Raw genomic sequence first — 18892 nt, 5'->3', positions numbered from 1 at the left:
TACATTATGAGCCGTTATTACTTTATGAGTTGAGCCGTTATTGTCTCCGCCAGGCCGAAAGGCATGGCGAGAGAATATGTTTTCCACCCCGATACTGACCATGATACTGACATGATACTGACCATGGTACTGACCATGATACTGACCACGATACTGACCATGATACTGATACTGACCATGATACTGACCATGATACCGATACTGACCATGATACTGACCATGATACAGACCATGATACTGATACTGACCATGATACTGACCATGATACAGACCATGATACTGATACTGACCATGATACTGACCATGATACTGATACTGACCATGATACTGACCATGGTACTGACCATGATACCGATACTGACCATGATACTGACCATGGTACTGACCATGGTACTGACCATGATACAGACCATGATACCGATACTGACCATGATACAGACCATGATACTGATACTGACCATGATACTGACCATGGTACTGACCATGATACTGACCATGATACTGATACTTTACTTTTCTCAACAATATGAGACATTATTACATTATGAACTTTTATTACATTATAAGCGGCTACGTGAGATTTATAATGTAACACATTATTACATTATTACATTATAGAAAAATCTGTTATTACGTTATGCGCTAATTTATTTATTACATTATGAGCTGATTATTACATTATGAGTTTTTATTACATTTAAATTATTACATTATGAACCGTTATTACATTATGAGCCGTTATTACATTATGAGTTGCTACAACGGTCAAATCACTGTACACCACTGTATTTTATATGATAAAGTTGGCAGTTCATAGACATTAGCAACATTGTATTTTATTTATTTTTAAGTCCTTGTGTGTTAATCTTCCTTTATACCTATCCTCGCTTTTAGAACCAAAGGTTACTGGACATTCAACACGTTCACAAACACACATTAGATATACCAGTCCACGTAAGAGCTGTGAACAAGGAAAGACTGCTTTCATTTATTATGCTCCACACAAATGGAACAAACTTCAGGACTCTCTGAAACTGGTGCGGTTGGTCTCAATAGAGACATTTAGGGTTCTTCTTGAGGACACACAGTGAACTGCACCTGTTTCATGTAACACTATTCTTATTTGCATCTGTGACATTGTAATTTGATTCAAATGTTTGTTATTGTTTTTCATTATGTATGTGTTCTATATGATGTTATCAGGGCGTCCTTGAAAAAGAGAGCTTGCTCTCAATGGGCTTCCCTGAATATATAAAGGAAAGGGAAAGAAATAATTGCAAAAAGAAATACAATAAAGTATTTGCCTCTGACTTATAGTGGTGTAGAAGTTACAAGTATTAAAAAAGACAAGAAAAAAGAAACATTCAGGTAAAATAAAAGTACAGTACTTTAGTAAATGTATTCAGTTACTTTCCACCACTGATCTTAGTTCCCTAATAGACTCACCTAAACTCTACTGTAGTTTGAGCATATTATAAAACACACTAACAGTCACTATCCTGTTAATTCTTGTTTGCCTATAGGTGGTCTGTATGATGATAACAGGACAATGGAAAATAGGATGGAGTGCTACAACCCCGAGACCAACCAGTGGACCATGTGTGCCCCCATGCAAGTGGAACGCTACTCGCCTAACATGGCTGTGGTGGATGGATTGATCTACGTACTAGCAGGGCGGAGCTTCTTTAGCTACAGAGGCGACAATAGGTATGACACTACTGCTCCATTAATGTCTGGGAAAAGATGTCGTCTTGTCCACACCAGACATTTCTCTCACGGCTGTTTGTTTGTGTCTCTTCATGTAGTTCTGCCCGTAACATCGAGTGCTACTGTGAAGAGACGGACACGTGGGAAACTGTGGGGCAGGTCCCTGAAACTTACTCCGGTGCCAAATGTGTCTCTCTCAAGCTGAGGAGGGATCATGGTCGTCCCATTAGGCATAGATGATTTTTTTTTTTTTTTTTTTTTTTTACGTCACTTTATTCTTGATACTGTATTAACAGCTCACACACATGTCAAGTCTCAGTATACTTTCTAAATGTGCCTACTATCTTATAGTTATTATGTAGCATCAGGTGGTAGCCTAGTTGTGGTTGCCCTCTAGTGGTTGGACTAAATCAAATATCACTACAGTAACAATAAAACTTTCTCAATGCAGGCCATACTAAAGCATATGGTAACAGCCAAAAACTTAACGGGACTAGAAAAGTTTACATATCTGGAGTCTGCATAGATTATAAATGCAATGAAGCACGCTTTATTAACCTTGTTAATAACATAATGAGATAATAAACTCTAAACACAATTCAATGGCACTATTGCATACAGAGGCTTATAGCATAAATGGTATAACATGAGCACATTTGTTTTATGGACATTCAGTGACAGCTTCTTTTCTCAATCTGTAAGTAAATAAGCAATGGACGTATCGACCATATAATTGAGGCTTTAATTTAGTAAAAGTAATCATGAGTGGGCAGCTTGGAGGTAGGAGCAGCATCAGGGGTTTCTGGTGTCGAGGCACTGGAGTCCTCCACCAGCTGAATCTGGCTCTGCCGGACAAATATTCCGTGGTTTTCCTGGCAGGTGAAGTATCGCTTGCCCTGCACCAAAGCAGGACACTCAGCTAAGAGCATTGGGGGGGGCGCCGGAAGACGGGGACGGACGGTGGCTCGACTGGCGTCCGACCGTCAGCTCGATCGAGCAGGCATAGATGATTCTGATGATGATTCTGATGTTGACTAGGATTGGCGTCCGTAACCGGAGGAACTGTATCCAACATTAAGGAACCTGAATCGGTGCCATCACATTTGGAACCGGTTTGTCACTCTGTCAGAAGCTGGTATGTGGACTTCATGTCTGCTATACAATTATAGTATACCAGTGGTTCGATTGGTAATTTCAAGGACCACCATAACTCTTGAGTTACAGACCTGTAAGGGCCCATTTGGAACCTGAAAGAATCTATGTAATTTTGGCTTTCATTCAAATGTTTGATAAATATAGGAATTGTCAATGGGAACCGTTATGGAATCGGACCGTTAAGAGGGAATCCTTAACAAACCAGAATCGTTAAAATCCTAAAGGGTCTCAACCCTAAAGGTGACAGAATATAGGTGGATATATAATATGATTAGAATAGATTGATATAATGTGAACAATGATGATTAAGAAGCTTCCTGCTGGGACGTCACAGAGAAGAGACACTGTGTTGTGATGGTAGTGTCAGCCTATAATCGAGTTGAGTTCAGAAGCTCTGCTCAGACCCAGCTCACTCGCATCCCATTTTGCTACTGCTGCTCCTGGCCAGCCTATCAGAGCTGAGGGGCTTCCCTTCCAGTCCCTCCATGGATGCAGACGTCAACCCCAGAACCGCCGTCTTGTTGAAAGGTAAGTTCAACCTGTTAGTCTGTTCCTGTTCAGAAAACTGCCTACCTGTGAACAACGAGATTGGATGATTTATTTTATTTAATTTTTTCACACAGAACCAGGAGATTACGTGATCCAAAGATTTACTGCTCCATTCACTTCCTGGTTAACGTATTACTTAAAAATCCTGTATCTCGGCTCCTGTGTTTTTTTTGTGATGTATTTTTTTGCCGAAACATGCTATTTTTAACAGCGTATAACAAGCTCTGTGAAACCCTCCGTGATTAGCAACCCTCAGGGGATCGATCATACTGGAGATAAATATTCTGTGAATACTTGAAAAGGTAAGAAAATCAAAATATCGCTGGCAGCTAGTTATAAATACTCTGGCAGTTAAAGAGTTAACGAAATGCCAAAGAAATAAAAACAAAGGAAGGAAGAGAAAGGCAGTAGTTTCCCCAATGATGTCGTTGGTAGGTAGGTTTCCAAACTTTACATAGCCCACCAATGAGACGCAGAGTGTCTCATCCTTTGTGGACATGTAGCTGTAGTTTTGTTTTGTTGTTGCCTTTTGGGGCTTAAGAAAATATATTGATTTTTTTCATTCAACAGTGAGTTGACAAAAATGGTACCATCTTATAATGAGCATTAGTGAGGACCAACTATATGAAGATATGCTCCTTCTGGCCGAATTATACTAGACACATGGAAAATAGTCAATATGAGCTTTCCGGTGCACAGGCACACAGCTAAGTGTATATATATGACTTTATTGACTCAAATGAAATTGATTATTGTTCTGATTAACTGTTGCAGTTGTTGAGTTGATGTATATCTATGACAGTTGATTTTTGGAACTGTCAAGTTATTTTTTTTTAAATTAGATTGATGAAAATTATGACAAGAAGTTGCAATTTTGCTGCTTGGCCATATTATTATTATTATTATTAGTACGCATACTTTTTTGTAGGGGGCGCTATAAGCAACTGTCCCCCCTGTTGATAAAGTGACTTTAAACCTGGGGTCCCAATGCATTTTCACACTCATCTGTGTATGGCTTTCTTTTTCTTTATGGCCCTGCAGTGAATGGCAACGTGAAGGAAGGAGGAACCCATCGACGACAAAAACCTCCCAGGAGATTCAGGAGCTTGTGTCCACGTTGACCAATCAGTCTGGCCTGGACATCATCCGTATCCACAGGCCTTTCCACACAGACAACCCCAGCATCCAGGGACAGTGGCATCCTTTCACCAACCCACCACCTTCTATAGGCCCAGTTGTACCTTCTATAGGCCCAGTTACACACACACACACGCACACACCACAACCTACATCAATAAAGACCAGCCCTGGGGCAATATACCGTACATTTTTATAGAAACCTGCTAGAGACTGAATATTGTTTTTAGAGATGCGCATGAGTACTTGATTTGGATGTCAGTATTCGGTCAACATATAGAGTAATCACAATCTTTTGTTCTTTTGTAAAAGAGAAACTCAAATTGATATAATGAACATAAATCAGTCTTGTTCTTTTTATAATTTTTTCTAGAGTTGCCAGTTATTTTCACCCCTTTTTTCTTCCAATTTTGTCCTTATGCCAATGAACCCTCCCCATACATTTCTGTGTTGCCACTGCTGTTGTACCGTACTGACTCACCTGCCAGTGAGGAGCCCCCACCGGGAGGAAGTAGTGCCTCCGTCCTACTCCTCCTGTTCAACACCCACCTCTGACAGGTGCCGTCCCCCCTTCCCCCCAGCCCATTGGAGTCGCTAGCACAGCTTCCCTCTCCCGAACACGGACAGTGTGTTTGTATAGATGTGCGTCCAAGCCGGTTGCCCCCGTGGTGAATTCGAACCCCTTAGATTCTAGACTTTATTTACCCCTGCGACAACCAAGTGCCACTGAAGTTGACTTTTTTGGGGGGTGGGATGAAGTGATGTAACTGCAGATAAGGTTTGTAAATGAAAAGAACGTTCAGTGTTTTCTGTCATACATCAGTCGATCTAACGTTACAGGCAGAATGGCGACCAGGCATAACTATATATCGTTGCTGTCAGGCAGAAACCAGCTAACTCCATTTTGACGCTTATGCACGTTTTTCCTATAAATCAGTGCTATTGAACATCCTTTATGTCTGTGTGTTGGTAAAATAAATATTGAACCAATGAAAAGTATTAAAAAGTGCTTCTGACACAACCAGCTAACTCCATTGGATCCTCAAACTTTCTGCTAAACAAGCTAACTCCACCAAAGGGGGGTGGAGTTAGCTGGTTTAGACTTTTTTTTTCTTTTTTTTCATTTCCTGAAAAATGAACTTTTTCTTGAAGTTAGCTGGTTTCTGCCCGACAGCAGAGATATGCAAATAACTAATTGAGTAACTAAAGCACACATTTATTTTGAGTGGAATAAAAAGTACGATATTTACCTCTGTGAATGATGTAAGTAGTATAAGTTATTGAGGACAATTTTGAAATACTCAAGTTGATTAAAAATACCTACAAATTCTATTGAAGTACAGTACTTGGAGATACCTTCCACCACTGGGAACTATAAATAGTCATCCTCCTTTTGTTTCTCCAAATGTCTGTCAACTGAACAGCTTAAATGTCTGTCAACTGAACAGTGCATAGTAGCCAGGATATTACTGAAAAATACTTGATATGCTCAAATAAAGCTTCAGTATATCAGATGACTTTTGACTACATAAGAAGCGAGGAAGTCAATAATAGAGAGTGTTAATTTAACTCTGAACCAGCGATGGGGTTAAAACACTCCAGAATATACAGTGCATGCTATTGAGATGGGAGGGGAGGGACATGACGTAAACATGAGTAGAAAATATTACATTGTATGTGATGGTATTTACTAAACCATCCGTGGTTCTAATACCATAGTTTGTAGGATGATGGGGGGTCAGAACCTGTTGTCTTTTAGCAGACCTACGCTGCTCTCTAGTGGTGGAAAGGACTCATTGCCCACTTATATTTCATCATGATTTGTGTGCATGGGGTTCTCATCTTAAACAAGCGTAATGCTTAATGAGGGTTTCCAGTTTAGTAGACCTTGTATTGTGAATTTGTACTTCCATGTACTGTTATGTACTGTCATGTACTATTCTCATGTCTTTCTAAATAAACTACATCAATCAATCAATCAATCAATTCAAAAAGCTACTTGTGTCTTTATTTACTCACCATGTAACATCTGCAATAAAGGTTTATCTTATCTTTCTTATCTTATTTTGTGTCAATTAATTAGCATTTATTTCTACACAAAGAAAAATGCTAACATATGCCAATTCAGCATTCCATGAAATACATTCATAGTTTGGTATGAAGGTAAAGTAGACTTAATAAGAATAAGTGCCACTCATAAAGACTCGGGTCATAATTCATAAAAACAGAGGTCATGGTGGACAAACAAGTTCTCAAGTAGATTAATAGTTACATTGAAATCTGTAATAAGTTTAAAACGTATTAAAACAAATGTAATAAGTATAATGCAGTATGTGAATGTATTGGAACCCACAGATATACTGTATTTAGGCTTCATGGTTTGAGTTCCACTCTCAACCCTTTGTGTGGAGTATATAATTTAACATATTACCCATATACTTCACAAGAGCTTGTAGATCTCCTTTTTCCGCAGAATGTTTGCACATTTCCGCTTCAATGCTATAAATCATTCACCCCTGGAGATAGTTATGGGACAGGTCATTGCTTACAAACTGTCCTGCAGCTTTATCAATGAGGAGGGTTCAGCATTTATTCATTTTTATTCATTTATAGCAGTGGTTCTCAAAGTGGGGTCCGGGGACCTCCAGGGGTCCTTCGGGGGGTTCCAGGGGGTCCCCAGCAAAAGTTAACCTTTTACACTTTGGCTATTAAAAATAGCAGATCTACAAGCTCAGTTTCAAAAATCTTTAACATTAGTGAACATTTTTTAACCCAGATCTTTGCTTCTGGGGGTCCCTGGCACAATCTATTTTCAGATGGGGTTCCGCGGCCAAATATATATCCATTTGGGGGTCCTTGACATGAAAACCACTGATTTATAGAGCTGTTTTACAAAAGCTCTCCACAGCCCTGCTTTCTTGGAATGTTGGTGTTATAGCTCCCCCTGCAGGTCACAACAACTTTACACAGGAGTTTTTGTGTCCGGAACTGATCTTCTGTAGTGTGTTGTTGTTAGGAGGACACAGTTAGGCGTAACACGTCGTCCCTTTGAAGAGGAGCTGCGGGAGGAAAGTGTGTTACTGTTTGTTGTTAAAGTTTAAAACGTCTAAAACAACGAGGTATGTTTATTTAAGGTGTGTTTGTCTTTGTGTTCATGAGTTTTACGTTTGATGTACAAATATACATGTGTACGTTATGTTTGTGTCGGTTTGCGTGTTGTGAGAGCTTGTTTACAGTTGGACGTTGGATTGAGGCTGATGTTAGAATGGTGTTTAATAGAGATGTTAAATACATGTGAGTAAAGGAAGAACCAGTGAGTTGTTTAACCAGGAGGCAGTGATGGTGATGTGGAAGTAATGTTGGGATAAAGACATAGCCTTAGATAAAGACTATCGTAGATGTATTTAATCGATTTTGACATTTTTATACCTACAAGAGTCTAAGCGACCACCTCCCCCCTAGTTTGCCCTGGAATTTCACCGGTAAAGCCCGTATTTCTCCTAACATGTAACAAATGCAAAATATAAGGTACTTTCCCGCTTGCCCCAAATGTTAACTAGGTGTCCGTTGTGTTTTTGTAATGTATTAGTCCATAGTTGTCTATAAAGAAGTGTTTTAACCCCGTCTGTGGCCGAACGCCATTTCTAACCCCTCGTTTACCTATTGTTTACATTGAGTGTAATTCCGACTTTCACCGGATGCGCCCCGTCACTACCGCCCATTGGGAACTTCCGACAGAATCGGCCACAGACGAGATTAAAACACTAATTTATTGAAACATATGGACTAATACATTACACAACCATGACGGACACATAGTTAACATTTGGGGCAAGCGGGTAAACACCTTATATTTTGCATTTGTACATGTTTGGAGAAATCCAGGCTTTAATGGTGACATTCCAGGGCAAACTGAGCGGGGGGGGGGGGGGGGGGGGGTTGTCGCTGAGACTCTCGTAGGTACGAAAGTAAAAGTCAGACTCAATAAAATACACTTTACATCTACGATAGTCTTGATCTAAGGCTGTTAAAGACACAGACCAGACATAGACCAGAGTTTGATATTAGAGTAGACCCCATCAGCCCATAATCAACGTCTGCTTGAATCCTTTTCCTCCTCATTCATTATTTGATCACCTGGTTAGTGCTGATGCTGCTGACATCAGTGGTTCTCAAACTTTTTCATGCCAAGGACCCCCAAAATGATATGTATTTGGCCGCGGACCCCCATCTCAAAAATGTTGTTCCAGGGACCCCCAGAAGCAAAGATTTGAGTTAAAAATGTTCGCATAAAAATATATATATTCAAAGATCTGCACACATCTTCACGATTTTTCAAAAATAGCAGATCTACAAGCTCATAGCGCAGCACTCGGTGCCGCGCTATGAGCTTGTAGATCTGCTATTTTTGAATAGCCAAAGTATAAAAGGTTAAAATTATTGTGATGCTATATTGACACATTTTGCTGGGGACCCCCTGGTACCCCCTCAAGGACCCCTGGGGGTCCCCGGACCCCACTTTGAGAACCAATGGCTTACATCATGGTTAGATACTACTACTACTACTGTACTACTAATACAGGCTAAATACTCAAGAAACAGAACCATGCTTATTGCCAAGTGTGTTTGCACATGAGATAGTTGTCTCGATGAGGTTGGTGCATTAAAAGGAAGTTTACACAGACGATAGTATACACAGTACATATACCAAAATAATACTTGTGTAAATGAAATGATTGCACACATAACATTTAATTTCATATTCAGTCCACATACATACACTTGATGGAGGGGATTTGTGTGAAGGGGACCTCTGTACAGTAGCTATACTGTACACTGTAGTTATACTTCAACGACTGTGAGCTTGTAGATCTGCTGTTTTGTTTATATTTTGGAAAACATTTAAATTATTTAAATTTAATGGCATGCCCACAATGGGGAATGCCAGGTTGCCATCCTACTATAGATAGCAGTGTAATAGTAATACTGCTATGTACTATGTTGCAGTGATTTATATATTCTGTATACTTCTACACCACTATACTAGCAATGCAGGTATGTGTATACAGCAGTGATGTATATAGTAGGCCTGTTAACATTCCTCAGAAATGAATATTGGTCTTAAAAATTGGCTTATATTCAAATATTATTATTATACTTTATTTTTATTGTATTATGTTAATTTGACAGGGACAATACAAAAAAATTAGTCACCTTATGGAGACTAATTTGATGAACCGCAGTGGTTCCGGTAGGAGACACGAAGAGTCTCCTTTGTACCTACCGGTCCGCTGGTCATCAAATTATTGGCTTAGGAAAGCGACAAAAACAAAAAATATCCATGTGTCCATGGGGTGACTAATCGATAGAAAAAAAGTATTTCTTTGGGTGAACTATCCCTTTAAAGCCACAATGCATAGGAAGCATAATGATGCTTAATACTAGTTGTTTGCACCATAGAGGTATAATATAACTAGAGGGCGGATTGCCCCGCCCCCAGCTATCATTTCAATGAATGTGCTCAGTGGCGTTTTGAAGCACCCGGAAACCTGCCGGAAGTAGAATTATTGGTTCGATTTTGACCACACGTAGAGTTATGAGCATGCGCACTAGTGTCCTTTTTGCGTTCTACGGCAGCCCGTGTGTCAAGGATTGAACACGAGATATTTATTAAATGCACTCGAGATGCATATTTATATGTAAATGCATATGTATGTATGTATAATATGTTTACATATATGTATAAATATAAATATCTCTCAGTATGTTTTGCGCGTGCATGTATTTCTCCCTGCCTGCAGTTCCAGCTTTGGCCACTGGGGTGGCAGCTTCAATGTTTCTCAGCAACTCTGGGGGCTTGGTTTGCACTCACTGAGAAACATGTCCTTGTTCCTTTCAAGTTTGTCAAAGAAGTAACCCAGAGAAAGAATCCTGATACTCAACCTGCTCTAGTGACCAGCCGTAGAAGACAGGCTGTACTGTGAAGCTCCCAGGTACAAAATGTCTGTTAACTGAACAGTATGTTGTAGCCAGGATATTACAAAAAAAGTACTTGATATGCTCAACAAACCTCCCCTGATTAAATAAAACGTCAGTAAATCGGACGACAACATAGTGTCGTTCAAATATAAAGAGGACCCTTTTGGTCAAGAAGCTATTTGGTTGCATTTTAAATGTGGTGAGAGAGTAACTCCAATACTGCATTCGTTCACATCTTACCACATTATTACAACCTCATTTCACTAATGCTCAGCCTGAGTGAATTAAATCACTGTGATCAACAGGCAGTAAAAACGGTTGTAGTTTGATCAGTGAATCATGTTCATTCCATCAAGGTTCCCTTTGTACCCTCTCAGAGTTAACCCATTAAGACCTGGAACGCATCTGTGTCACTTTTTTGATTTGAGCTAAAAATAATTATTTTACACTTTGGCTATTTAAAAAATAGCAGATATACAAGCTCATAGCGCGGCACCGAGTGCCGCGCTATGAGCTTGTAGATCTGAAAAATCAAGATTTTTTTTTAAAAATCTTTGAATATATATTGTTTTAAAGTGAACATCTACACTCTATTCTTTGCTTCTGGGGGGTCCCTGGAACTAAATATTTTGAGGTGGGGGTCCACGGTCAAATACATATCATTTTGAGGGTCTTTGACATGAAAAAGTTTGAGCACCCCTGATATAGAAACATACGTTTTTTTTCAGAATACTGTTGGGATTCAGAAGACATTTGTAGAATCATGTAACAAACATGTAACAGTAATGTTGTGTGTTCTCTCTGCAGACGAGACCCACTCCACCACACCTCACCTCAGACATGGCTGACAACATCCTGGATGCTGCCTGCCAGAGAGAATCACCACAGGCTGCCAAGAGGATGAGACTGGACACTGACCATGTGAGTGACTGTTTTTTTTTTTTTTACATGTTTTTTTCAGCTTTTGTCAGCAGAGTAGACAGAAGAAAACATCATTTCAATATCAGTCCCCCCCCCCACACCCCACCTCCCCCATTACTGGTTAATGTCCAAGCAGACAAAGAAACATAAATAAATAAGTAATATACATGCATTATATATTAGTAAAAACTAAAGATACATAAATACAGTAACAAATTGATAGTGACAGATATCCATAAATATGTGTACCTGCAAGCACACATCAAGACATGATTAAATGTTGAAAAATAAATAAATAATAGTAATAATAAATAATAATAATAAACAGGTCACCCCCCCCCCCCCCCTTCTCGCTCTCTTTTAATTTTAATTTCAAAGCCTAATTGCAGGCAGTTGCAGCAGCTTGTAGGCGTGTGACAATGTTCAAGCATCATTACCAGATCAGTAACATTACTCGCAGATGAATAGTAGTTTATTTGTCTGATTATAAATCTCCCTCTGGATGTTGTTGTCGTTGCACTTCAGGAGGACGGCACCAGTGCACCTCTATCCTCCCTGGATGCTGAGACGTTTGTGGACCCCAACCATCCCAACAAGGTCTTAGAGGGTCTCAACAGGCTGCGTCTCAACAGAACCTTGTGTGATGTGGTTCTGTGCTGTGAGGGACAGGAGGTCCCCTGCCATCGTTATGTACTGGCCTCCTTCAGCCCTTACTTTGAGGTAAATACACACTCGGTGTTTCCCCTAGGATGAAGTTGTAACCATGGCGCCGGGGAGCGACAATTATTTTTAATAATTCTTTTTAAAGATTGTTTTAAATTATATATTTTTTCCTCAAAATATTAAGTCTGGTGTCTGAGATTGACAGTGTCACTCTGGCTATTGACAACCAAAACAAAACAGCAGCTCAGCTCAAATCCTTTATGACTGAAACAATCAGTCACACCACCGACTGCTTTCTTTTTCTCCCAACTGAAGGGGGTCTGATTCTAAACTTTTTGCAGCTAGCGTTAGTTACCTTCCACTCCCAAATCATCGCTCCTCATTGTAGGCAACAGGCGATTGGGACGGAGATGGTACAGTGTGGAATTCACCGTGTACGCAGCTCTGCGTTTGGAAAGCTCTACCATAGCAGCTACAACCAGCGTCAGCGTGGATATGTTTTAATTTAAAATGCCTGCAGCTTCGATGGGACAAGTGGGCTAATTAAAGAGGCTTATTGAACAGCTGAGAAACATGCACATTTAACCACATAGAAAAGTAAATGAAGTACAAATGTCTGTGTCCTCTGAGGTTTTCTCTAGCTCAAGAACTCAGCAGTCAGATGCGTCCCAGCAACAGGCATTTGGGTTGAAAATAGTGATGTGAATGAGAGGGGGGGCGAGGGGGCTGTAAATACTATAACTGGAAAAGCATGGACTTAGCACGACTGCAAGCTCTCGACAGAACAAATACATCTGTTGCAAGTTGATTTAATATTCTGCGATGATTTACAGGCAAGCGCAAAGTTATTGATTTGGCCCGGAATATGAATACGCCGTTCTGCAAATACCAGCTTCAACTTAAGTTACTCACCGTCAATGCGTCCATGGCATGCATCTTTGTTAGCCTTGGATCAAGACTATCATCGAGTCAGACTTTTACTTTCATAGATATGCAAATGTCATAATCCATAAAATACATCTATGATAGTCTTGATCCATCTTTTTGAACAACAACATCTGCGTTGAAATCATCTTAGAAAAGCATACGGTAGCTGTAAACACAAAACAAAACACATTCCAGCGAGCCGACCTATGGTGCACGGTGGAGCCTAGTAGGTTACTGAAACCTTTGTGACCCATAGAAAGCTGTTACCCTAGGGAGAGCCGTTTCACATGAGACCCATAGACCCAGGAGAACACGAGAACACGGCCCAATTCATACCCCGTCGCACGACGGTGTTGCGCACCTACAAGCTCAACGTTGAGTTTGTTAATTAACTGTGGCATTAAAAAAAATATATATATGTGTATGTATATTCTTCATATTTTCATCAAAATCAAGCTGTGGCGGCCAAAAACAAGGCATGGCGTGCCGCCACTGTTAAATGCATATAGGGGAAACACTGACACTTTTATTGACCTGCTGTTAAGGAAATGCATTTTAATTATGCCTTTCAGGGGAACCAATCATCATGCTATTTCCATGCTATAGTAATTAATGCTACAGTATATATTCATTAACCGTTGACACTATGTAAATAAGAAAGACCTAAACCATAAACACACCCAAGCCAACCATTCAGCTTTTCAACCTGCACAGGCCATGTTTACATCTGGTATGAAGGAGTCCACACAGGAAAGGGTGACCATCAGAGGAGTGGAGCCTCAGATGATTGGTTTGCTGGTGAACTATGCCTACACTTCTAAGGTCTCCATCTCTACTGATAATGTGCAGGTAATGTATTATCATCATAAACCTCATTCATTGTCTCCATGTTTGTCCTCCTACATAACATCAGTACTTAATACAGACATTTTGTTCATTTGTTCTAGGCCCTGCTAGCAGCATCAGACTTGTTTGATGTCACGGCTGTTCGAGAGGCCTGCTGTGAATACATGAGGCGTCACCTGGACATAAATAACTGTGTAGAGATTTACTGCTGTGCCGATGACCAATCCTTTAAAATGTTGGAGAAACACAGCATGGATTATATTCTGGAACACTTCAGTCTCATCTACCAGCAGGTCAGTGATTGAGGAATCATATATTTCCCGAGTTGATTTAGTCTGTTGTTGGCTTTTATCTGCTATAACTTTGTTGTATAGAACGCCGAAGTCTGACGTCATTTACACATCCTTTGTTTGTCTACCTGGTTCGCAGTTTTCCACCCCCGTTCTGAATCCCATAGACGTATTTAATATCGCGTCAAATAAGAACTGTGTTACAAAAATAAACACATGACCCCGGCGTGTTGACTCTTATGGATATGAAGCATCAACTGACGGTGAGAAAACGCTAATGTTACTTTCGCCGAATTAGTTAAATTTTCGCCAGAAACAGACTGTATCAAATATAAGTGACTGACTATCATAAACGATAGAGAACCTCCTCCCTGACAATAACGCCGACACGCGGTGTTTATTTTTGGACCACAATTCTTATATGAGACGATTCTAAGATGACCCAATGTTATTCTCCATAGAGAAATTACTTCCGCAAACCTGGGGATGAACGAGTCACGTCAGGACTTCGGTGCTCTATTACTATTACTCAACCTCCCACAACCACAACTGACCCAGACCTGGGTAGAAACATTCAATCAGTCACAGTGATTGGATATATATTAATAAGCTAAAGTCATATGTCCATTTCACTAAACAAACCATCTATCACCAGTGAGCACTTCAGAGGAGAAAATGTTACTTCAGTATGAAGTATGAGAACAGTCTTCTCCATATATGGGCTAATTTTTTCTACCAATAGGAAGAGTTCCTGTCTCTCTCTGTGGAAAGACTGACAGAGGTTCTCTCCAGTGACCATCTCAATGTGCCCAAGGAGGACATGGTGTTTGAGGCTGCCATGCTGTGGTTAGACAAGTGTCCTACCCGCAAGCAGAGCTTTGAAAAGGTCAGTCATTTCTTAGTCTCACCTTACCAGACGATCAGAGGTCTCTGCCTATCAATATGTCACGGGTCTTCTAAATGCAAGGTAGTTTCTAGAGTCACTTTCCAATACATGCTTGGCATCTACTGTATATGTGGTACTGGCTGGTAATATGCATAATTATTATGTAATGTTGTTCCAGTTGGACTGGTAAATACTTGGTGTTCTATGCATTCTTTTAGGTGCTACAGCACATCCGTCTGCCTCTCGTCAGTCCCTCCTACCTCCTCACTGTGGTTGAGCCTCTGAGCCAGAGGTTCATCTCTGAAGCCAAGGAGCGTCCCTACTGTAACACATCACGCCCACGCAGGACCACAGGTACCCTGCTGAACACATGCATGCATGTTGCACCTGATAATGCTGGAAAAAGCTTATTTGCCAATAATAAATAGGACTGTGGTTTGATATTCAGACTTCATAATGGTTATTGTCTCTGCCAGGCCGAAGGCATGGTGGAGACTATAACCGGACTGTCTGTCCTCCGTCCGTTCGTCCGTCCGTCTGTGAGCAGCGAAACTGTGCACGCACACTCCCTGGATGCCAGAGCAGAATTTCTGCCCCGAAATTTTCAGATCGGCCTGTTGTAGCGCCACCAAGAGGCAAATCTTTGGCAAAACCTTTTTTTTACATTACTCTTACAGATTTTGTCCAAACATCACGCAGATCGGTACACATGATCTCTATAGTAATTAAACCAAACAGATTTTTCATATTCCATCCTGATTGGCTCTGAGTGGTCCGTTTTGAACAAAATGCCTCAAATCATGAACACAGTGTGCGATTGCTGTGAAACTTTGCATGAACAGTGCCACTAGGCCATGGAAGAAATACCACTTGACAATGTTCAAATCAGCCTCATGGTGGCGCTATAACAGGCCAATTCGCGGTTTTACCTATAACTGGACCGATCTGTGTAAAACCTTGTACGCACACTCCCTACAGGCCAAGAAAAACCTCTGCCCTGCACACCCAGCCACCAGGAGGCCAACTTCTGTAAAACATTTTTGTAATATTACTCCTTCGGATTTTTCCAAACATCACGCAAAGCGGTACACAGTATCTCTATAGTCAAGTGATCAGGAAGGAATTTTCATATTCCTTCCTGATTGGCTAACATTGACTTCCAAAGTTTGAAGGATTGGTCCTTTTTGAACAAAATGTCTCAAATCATGAACGCAGCGTGCAATTTAAGTGAAATTTTGCACGCACATTCCCACTAGGCAGAGGAAGAAATGCCACCCTTTTCACATTGGCCTGTTATAGTGCCACCAACAAACGATTTTTGCTAAACAATTTTTTTAAATAAAATGACTCAAACCAGAAACCACGTCCGATTGCCATGAAAGGCTGAGGAAGAAATGGTACCCTTTTCACATTGGCCTATTATAGCGCCACCAGGAGGCCCCAATAACCTACCTGACCTGGCGGAGACCTGTGCTCTTTCTAGTTGCATCGTTTAATCATTTTTAGTTAACAATTCAAGCTTTTATTTAGTTAATTGCGCTTTTATACGTGTCAAAATGCATACCAATTTTCTCCTGGATTCATTCAGTGACTGCTAATTTGGTGCTGCCTCTCTGGTGAGAATTCCAGAGGGTTAGGGCTGCCACACTGAAAGCTCTATCCCAGAAGCCTAGGTTCTAATCTCCATGGAGAGAGAGTTCCACAGGGTTGGGGCTGCCACAATGAAAGCTCAACCAAATACATTTGGTTTCTCCTTCAACTCTTTAATCTACTCTGTCTCATCTGCTCCTTCTCCTCTGTTTGTTGAAGTGATCGTGACGTTGCTACAGAATAGTAATTCGGCCAGGGACAACTATGACAAAGTTGAGAGCTTTGATCCCCTGACCAATCAGTGGAAGACTCTTGGACGACTGCCCGTGGTAGTAAGCGGGTATGCTGTGGTTGCATCAGGTGAGGATTACCTCAATCAATTTAAGACCTGTAATGGATCCTACTGTTTTACCTCTGAATAGACTGATCGCTAAGCCCCACCCAACAATAGCGTTTTTTCAATGCTAGCTTAGCAACCATCATGTTGGACAAGCTGCCATTCATAGAAATCAATGTAATCTTGCACACACATACAAGATAATTACTCGTATCTATCATTATTATTATAACATTGGCAGAACAACACCCTAATTTATCGATAGATATAAAGATAGATAGACATAGACAGAAGTTCTCATAATTGGTTCTAGTGAGCAAAGACAATCAATAATAAGTCAACTCTGTAACCTGACTGCAGAAATTAACACTAAGTAAAGTAAAGTAATGAACCTGTGGGTTATTAATGATTCTGAATTGAATTTTAATACACACATTAATCATGTTACCAAGATTGCCGTCGTTGGACGATGCAAAAACGTTGATCCACACTTTTGTTTTCTCTCTGCTTGATTACTGCAATGCACTTTACTCTGACCTCCCAAAGAAAACAATTGACAGATTGCAACTTGTTCAAAATGAGGCAGCCAGAGTTTTAACTAAAACTAAGATGAGGGAACATATTACTCCAGTTTTAGCTTCACTACACTGGCTCCCGGTTGTTTTTTAGGATTGATTTAAAACCAGTGTGAAGTGAGTGGTGCCTTTGTGTCGCACTCCTGTTTGTGTTGAATTAGTGTAACTGGTTGCATCTTTGTGTTGCAATCAGCTGCAGCTGTTGAGGCCGTGCTCAAATGGACGGACAGACCCACACACACGGTCAAGTGTAGGAGTGGTTGGCACCACTCAAATATATTACTTGTTTATAAAGCTCTCAATGGTCTGGCACCTTCCTACCTTTGTGACTGCCTGCCTAGATATGTTCCAAACCGACCCCTCGGGTCTTCTAGTGCTGACCTGCTCGAAGTGCCTACAATGACTGATAAAAAACACGGTGAAGCAGCATTCTGCTTCTACGGGCCGACGGCTTGGAATTAACTCCAATTACACTGAAGACTGGCAGCCTCTGTGGATAGCTTTAAAGCACAACTCAAGACCATTTCTTCACTCTAAAGGCCTTTGAGGACAGGGTACGAAAAAAACGGACAATATCACTTTTTTAAATGAACACATGGTTCTCTATGTCCTCATGCACACCGGCTCCGAATGTGGCTGCGGTGGTGCTTTTTTTTTTCAATCGAACCCAGTTCGATTTGTGCGTCTTTTCGCATGCGGTAAAAACTGATTGACTAATCGCACCCTGTCTGCAAAGGCCTTTAGTTGATTTTTAAATCTTTTTATATTTGTTTGTTTTATGCTTTTGCTTTTCTTTTTTGCTTTATTGTTAAATTATTTTTACCTTTTCTGTAAAGCACTTGTGCTTTATTCTGGCTCTGTAAAGCACTTTGAGTGCTACACAAATAAAGTGTATTATATAGCCCACCTGGCAGCGTAATTCCCAACACACTGGTACTGTTTTGGTGAATTCCGTGGCTTTATAAGTAACCCATCACAATAAGATGGAAGATATGTGAAGAAATGTAAAGTTGTGTATACATATTCAAATCTCATTTATTTTAACTTGTTTTAATTCTGCTCTTCTTCCACCATAGGTTCCACTCTGTATTTGGCCGGAGGCTATGTCGATAAAGATGATGATCAGGGTTATCTTTGCGGAGAGATGTGGCGCTATAATGTTCACCATGACTCATGGTTGAAGATGGCTCCCATGAAAAAGCCATGCTTTGTCTTGAGTAAGATTGTCAAACTATCACATTCAAATTTCCACATTAACCCTGGTGGCCGTATTTTGGTCAGGTCACCATAGGCAACTTAAAAAAAAAAAAAAAATTAATTGTTTTCTTTC

At 40.4% G+C, this 18892-nt stretch overlaps 2 protein-coding genes across 2 annotated transcripts in view; both read left to right on the top strand.

Moving 5' to 3' along the window:
* Positions 1-2255, top strand: part of LOC308104262 (kelch-like protein 38) — a 116100-nt gene extending 113845 nt beyond the window's left edge. The window contains exon 14 of the mRNA XM_080454655.1: positions 1806-2255. Coding sequence (XP_080310781.1) covers positions 1806-1947 — 142 coding nt within the window. The 3' untranslated portion in view covers positions 1948-2255. The remainder of the gene's footprint in view (positions 1-1805) is intronic.
* LOC308105161 (kelch-like protein 21) overlaps positions 1-18892 on the top strand; it is a gene marked incomplete at its 3' end in the record, with an annotated part of 35250 nt that overhangs the window by 8315 nt on the left and 8043 nt on the right. The window contains exons 2-9 of the mRNA XM_080455792.1: positions 11335-11448; positions 11974-12168; positions 13753-13887; positions 13986-14177; positions 14917-15060; positions 15279-15414; positions 16870-17010; positions 18639-18779. Of these exons, the coding sequence (XP_080311918.1) occupies positions 11368-11448; positions 11974-12168; positions 13753-13887; positions 13986-14177; positions 14917-15060; positions 15279-15414; positions 16870-17010; positions 18639-18779 (1165 nt within the window). The 5' untranslated portion in view covers positions 11335-11367. The remainder of the gene's footprint in view (positions 1-11334; positions 11449-11973; positions 12169-13752; positions 13888-13985; positions 14178-14916; positions 15061-15278; positions 15415-16869; positions 17011-18638; positions 18780-18892) is intronic.

Source organism: Gymnoscopelus braueri (assembly GCF_963280865.1).
Source record: "Gymnoscopelus braueri genome assembly, chromosome: 17".
Taxonomy (NCBI): Eukaryota; Metazoa; Chordata; class Actinopteri; order Myctophiformes; family Myctophidae; genus Gymnoscopelus; species Gymnoscopelus braueri.
Note: the sequence above shows the minus strand (reverse complement) of the source record. Positions and strands in the feature narration are given on the sequence as shown.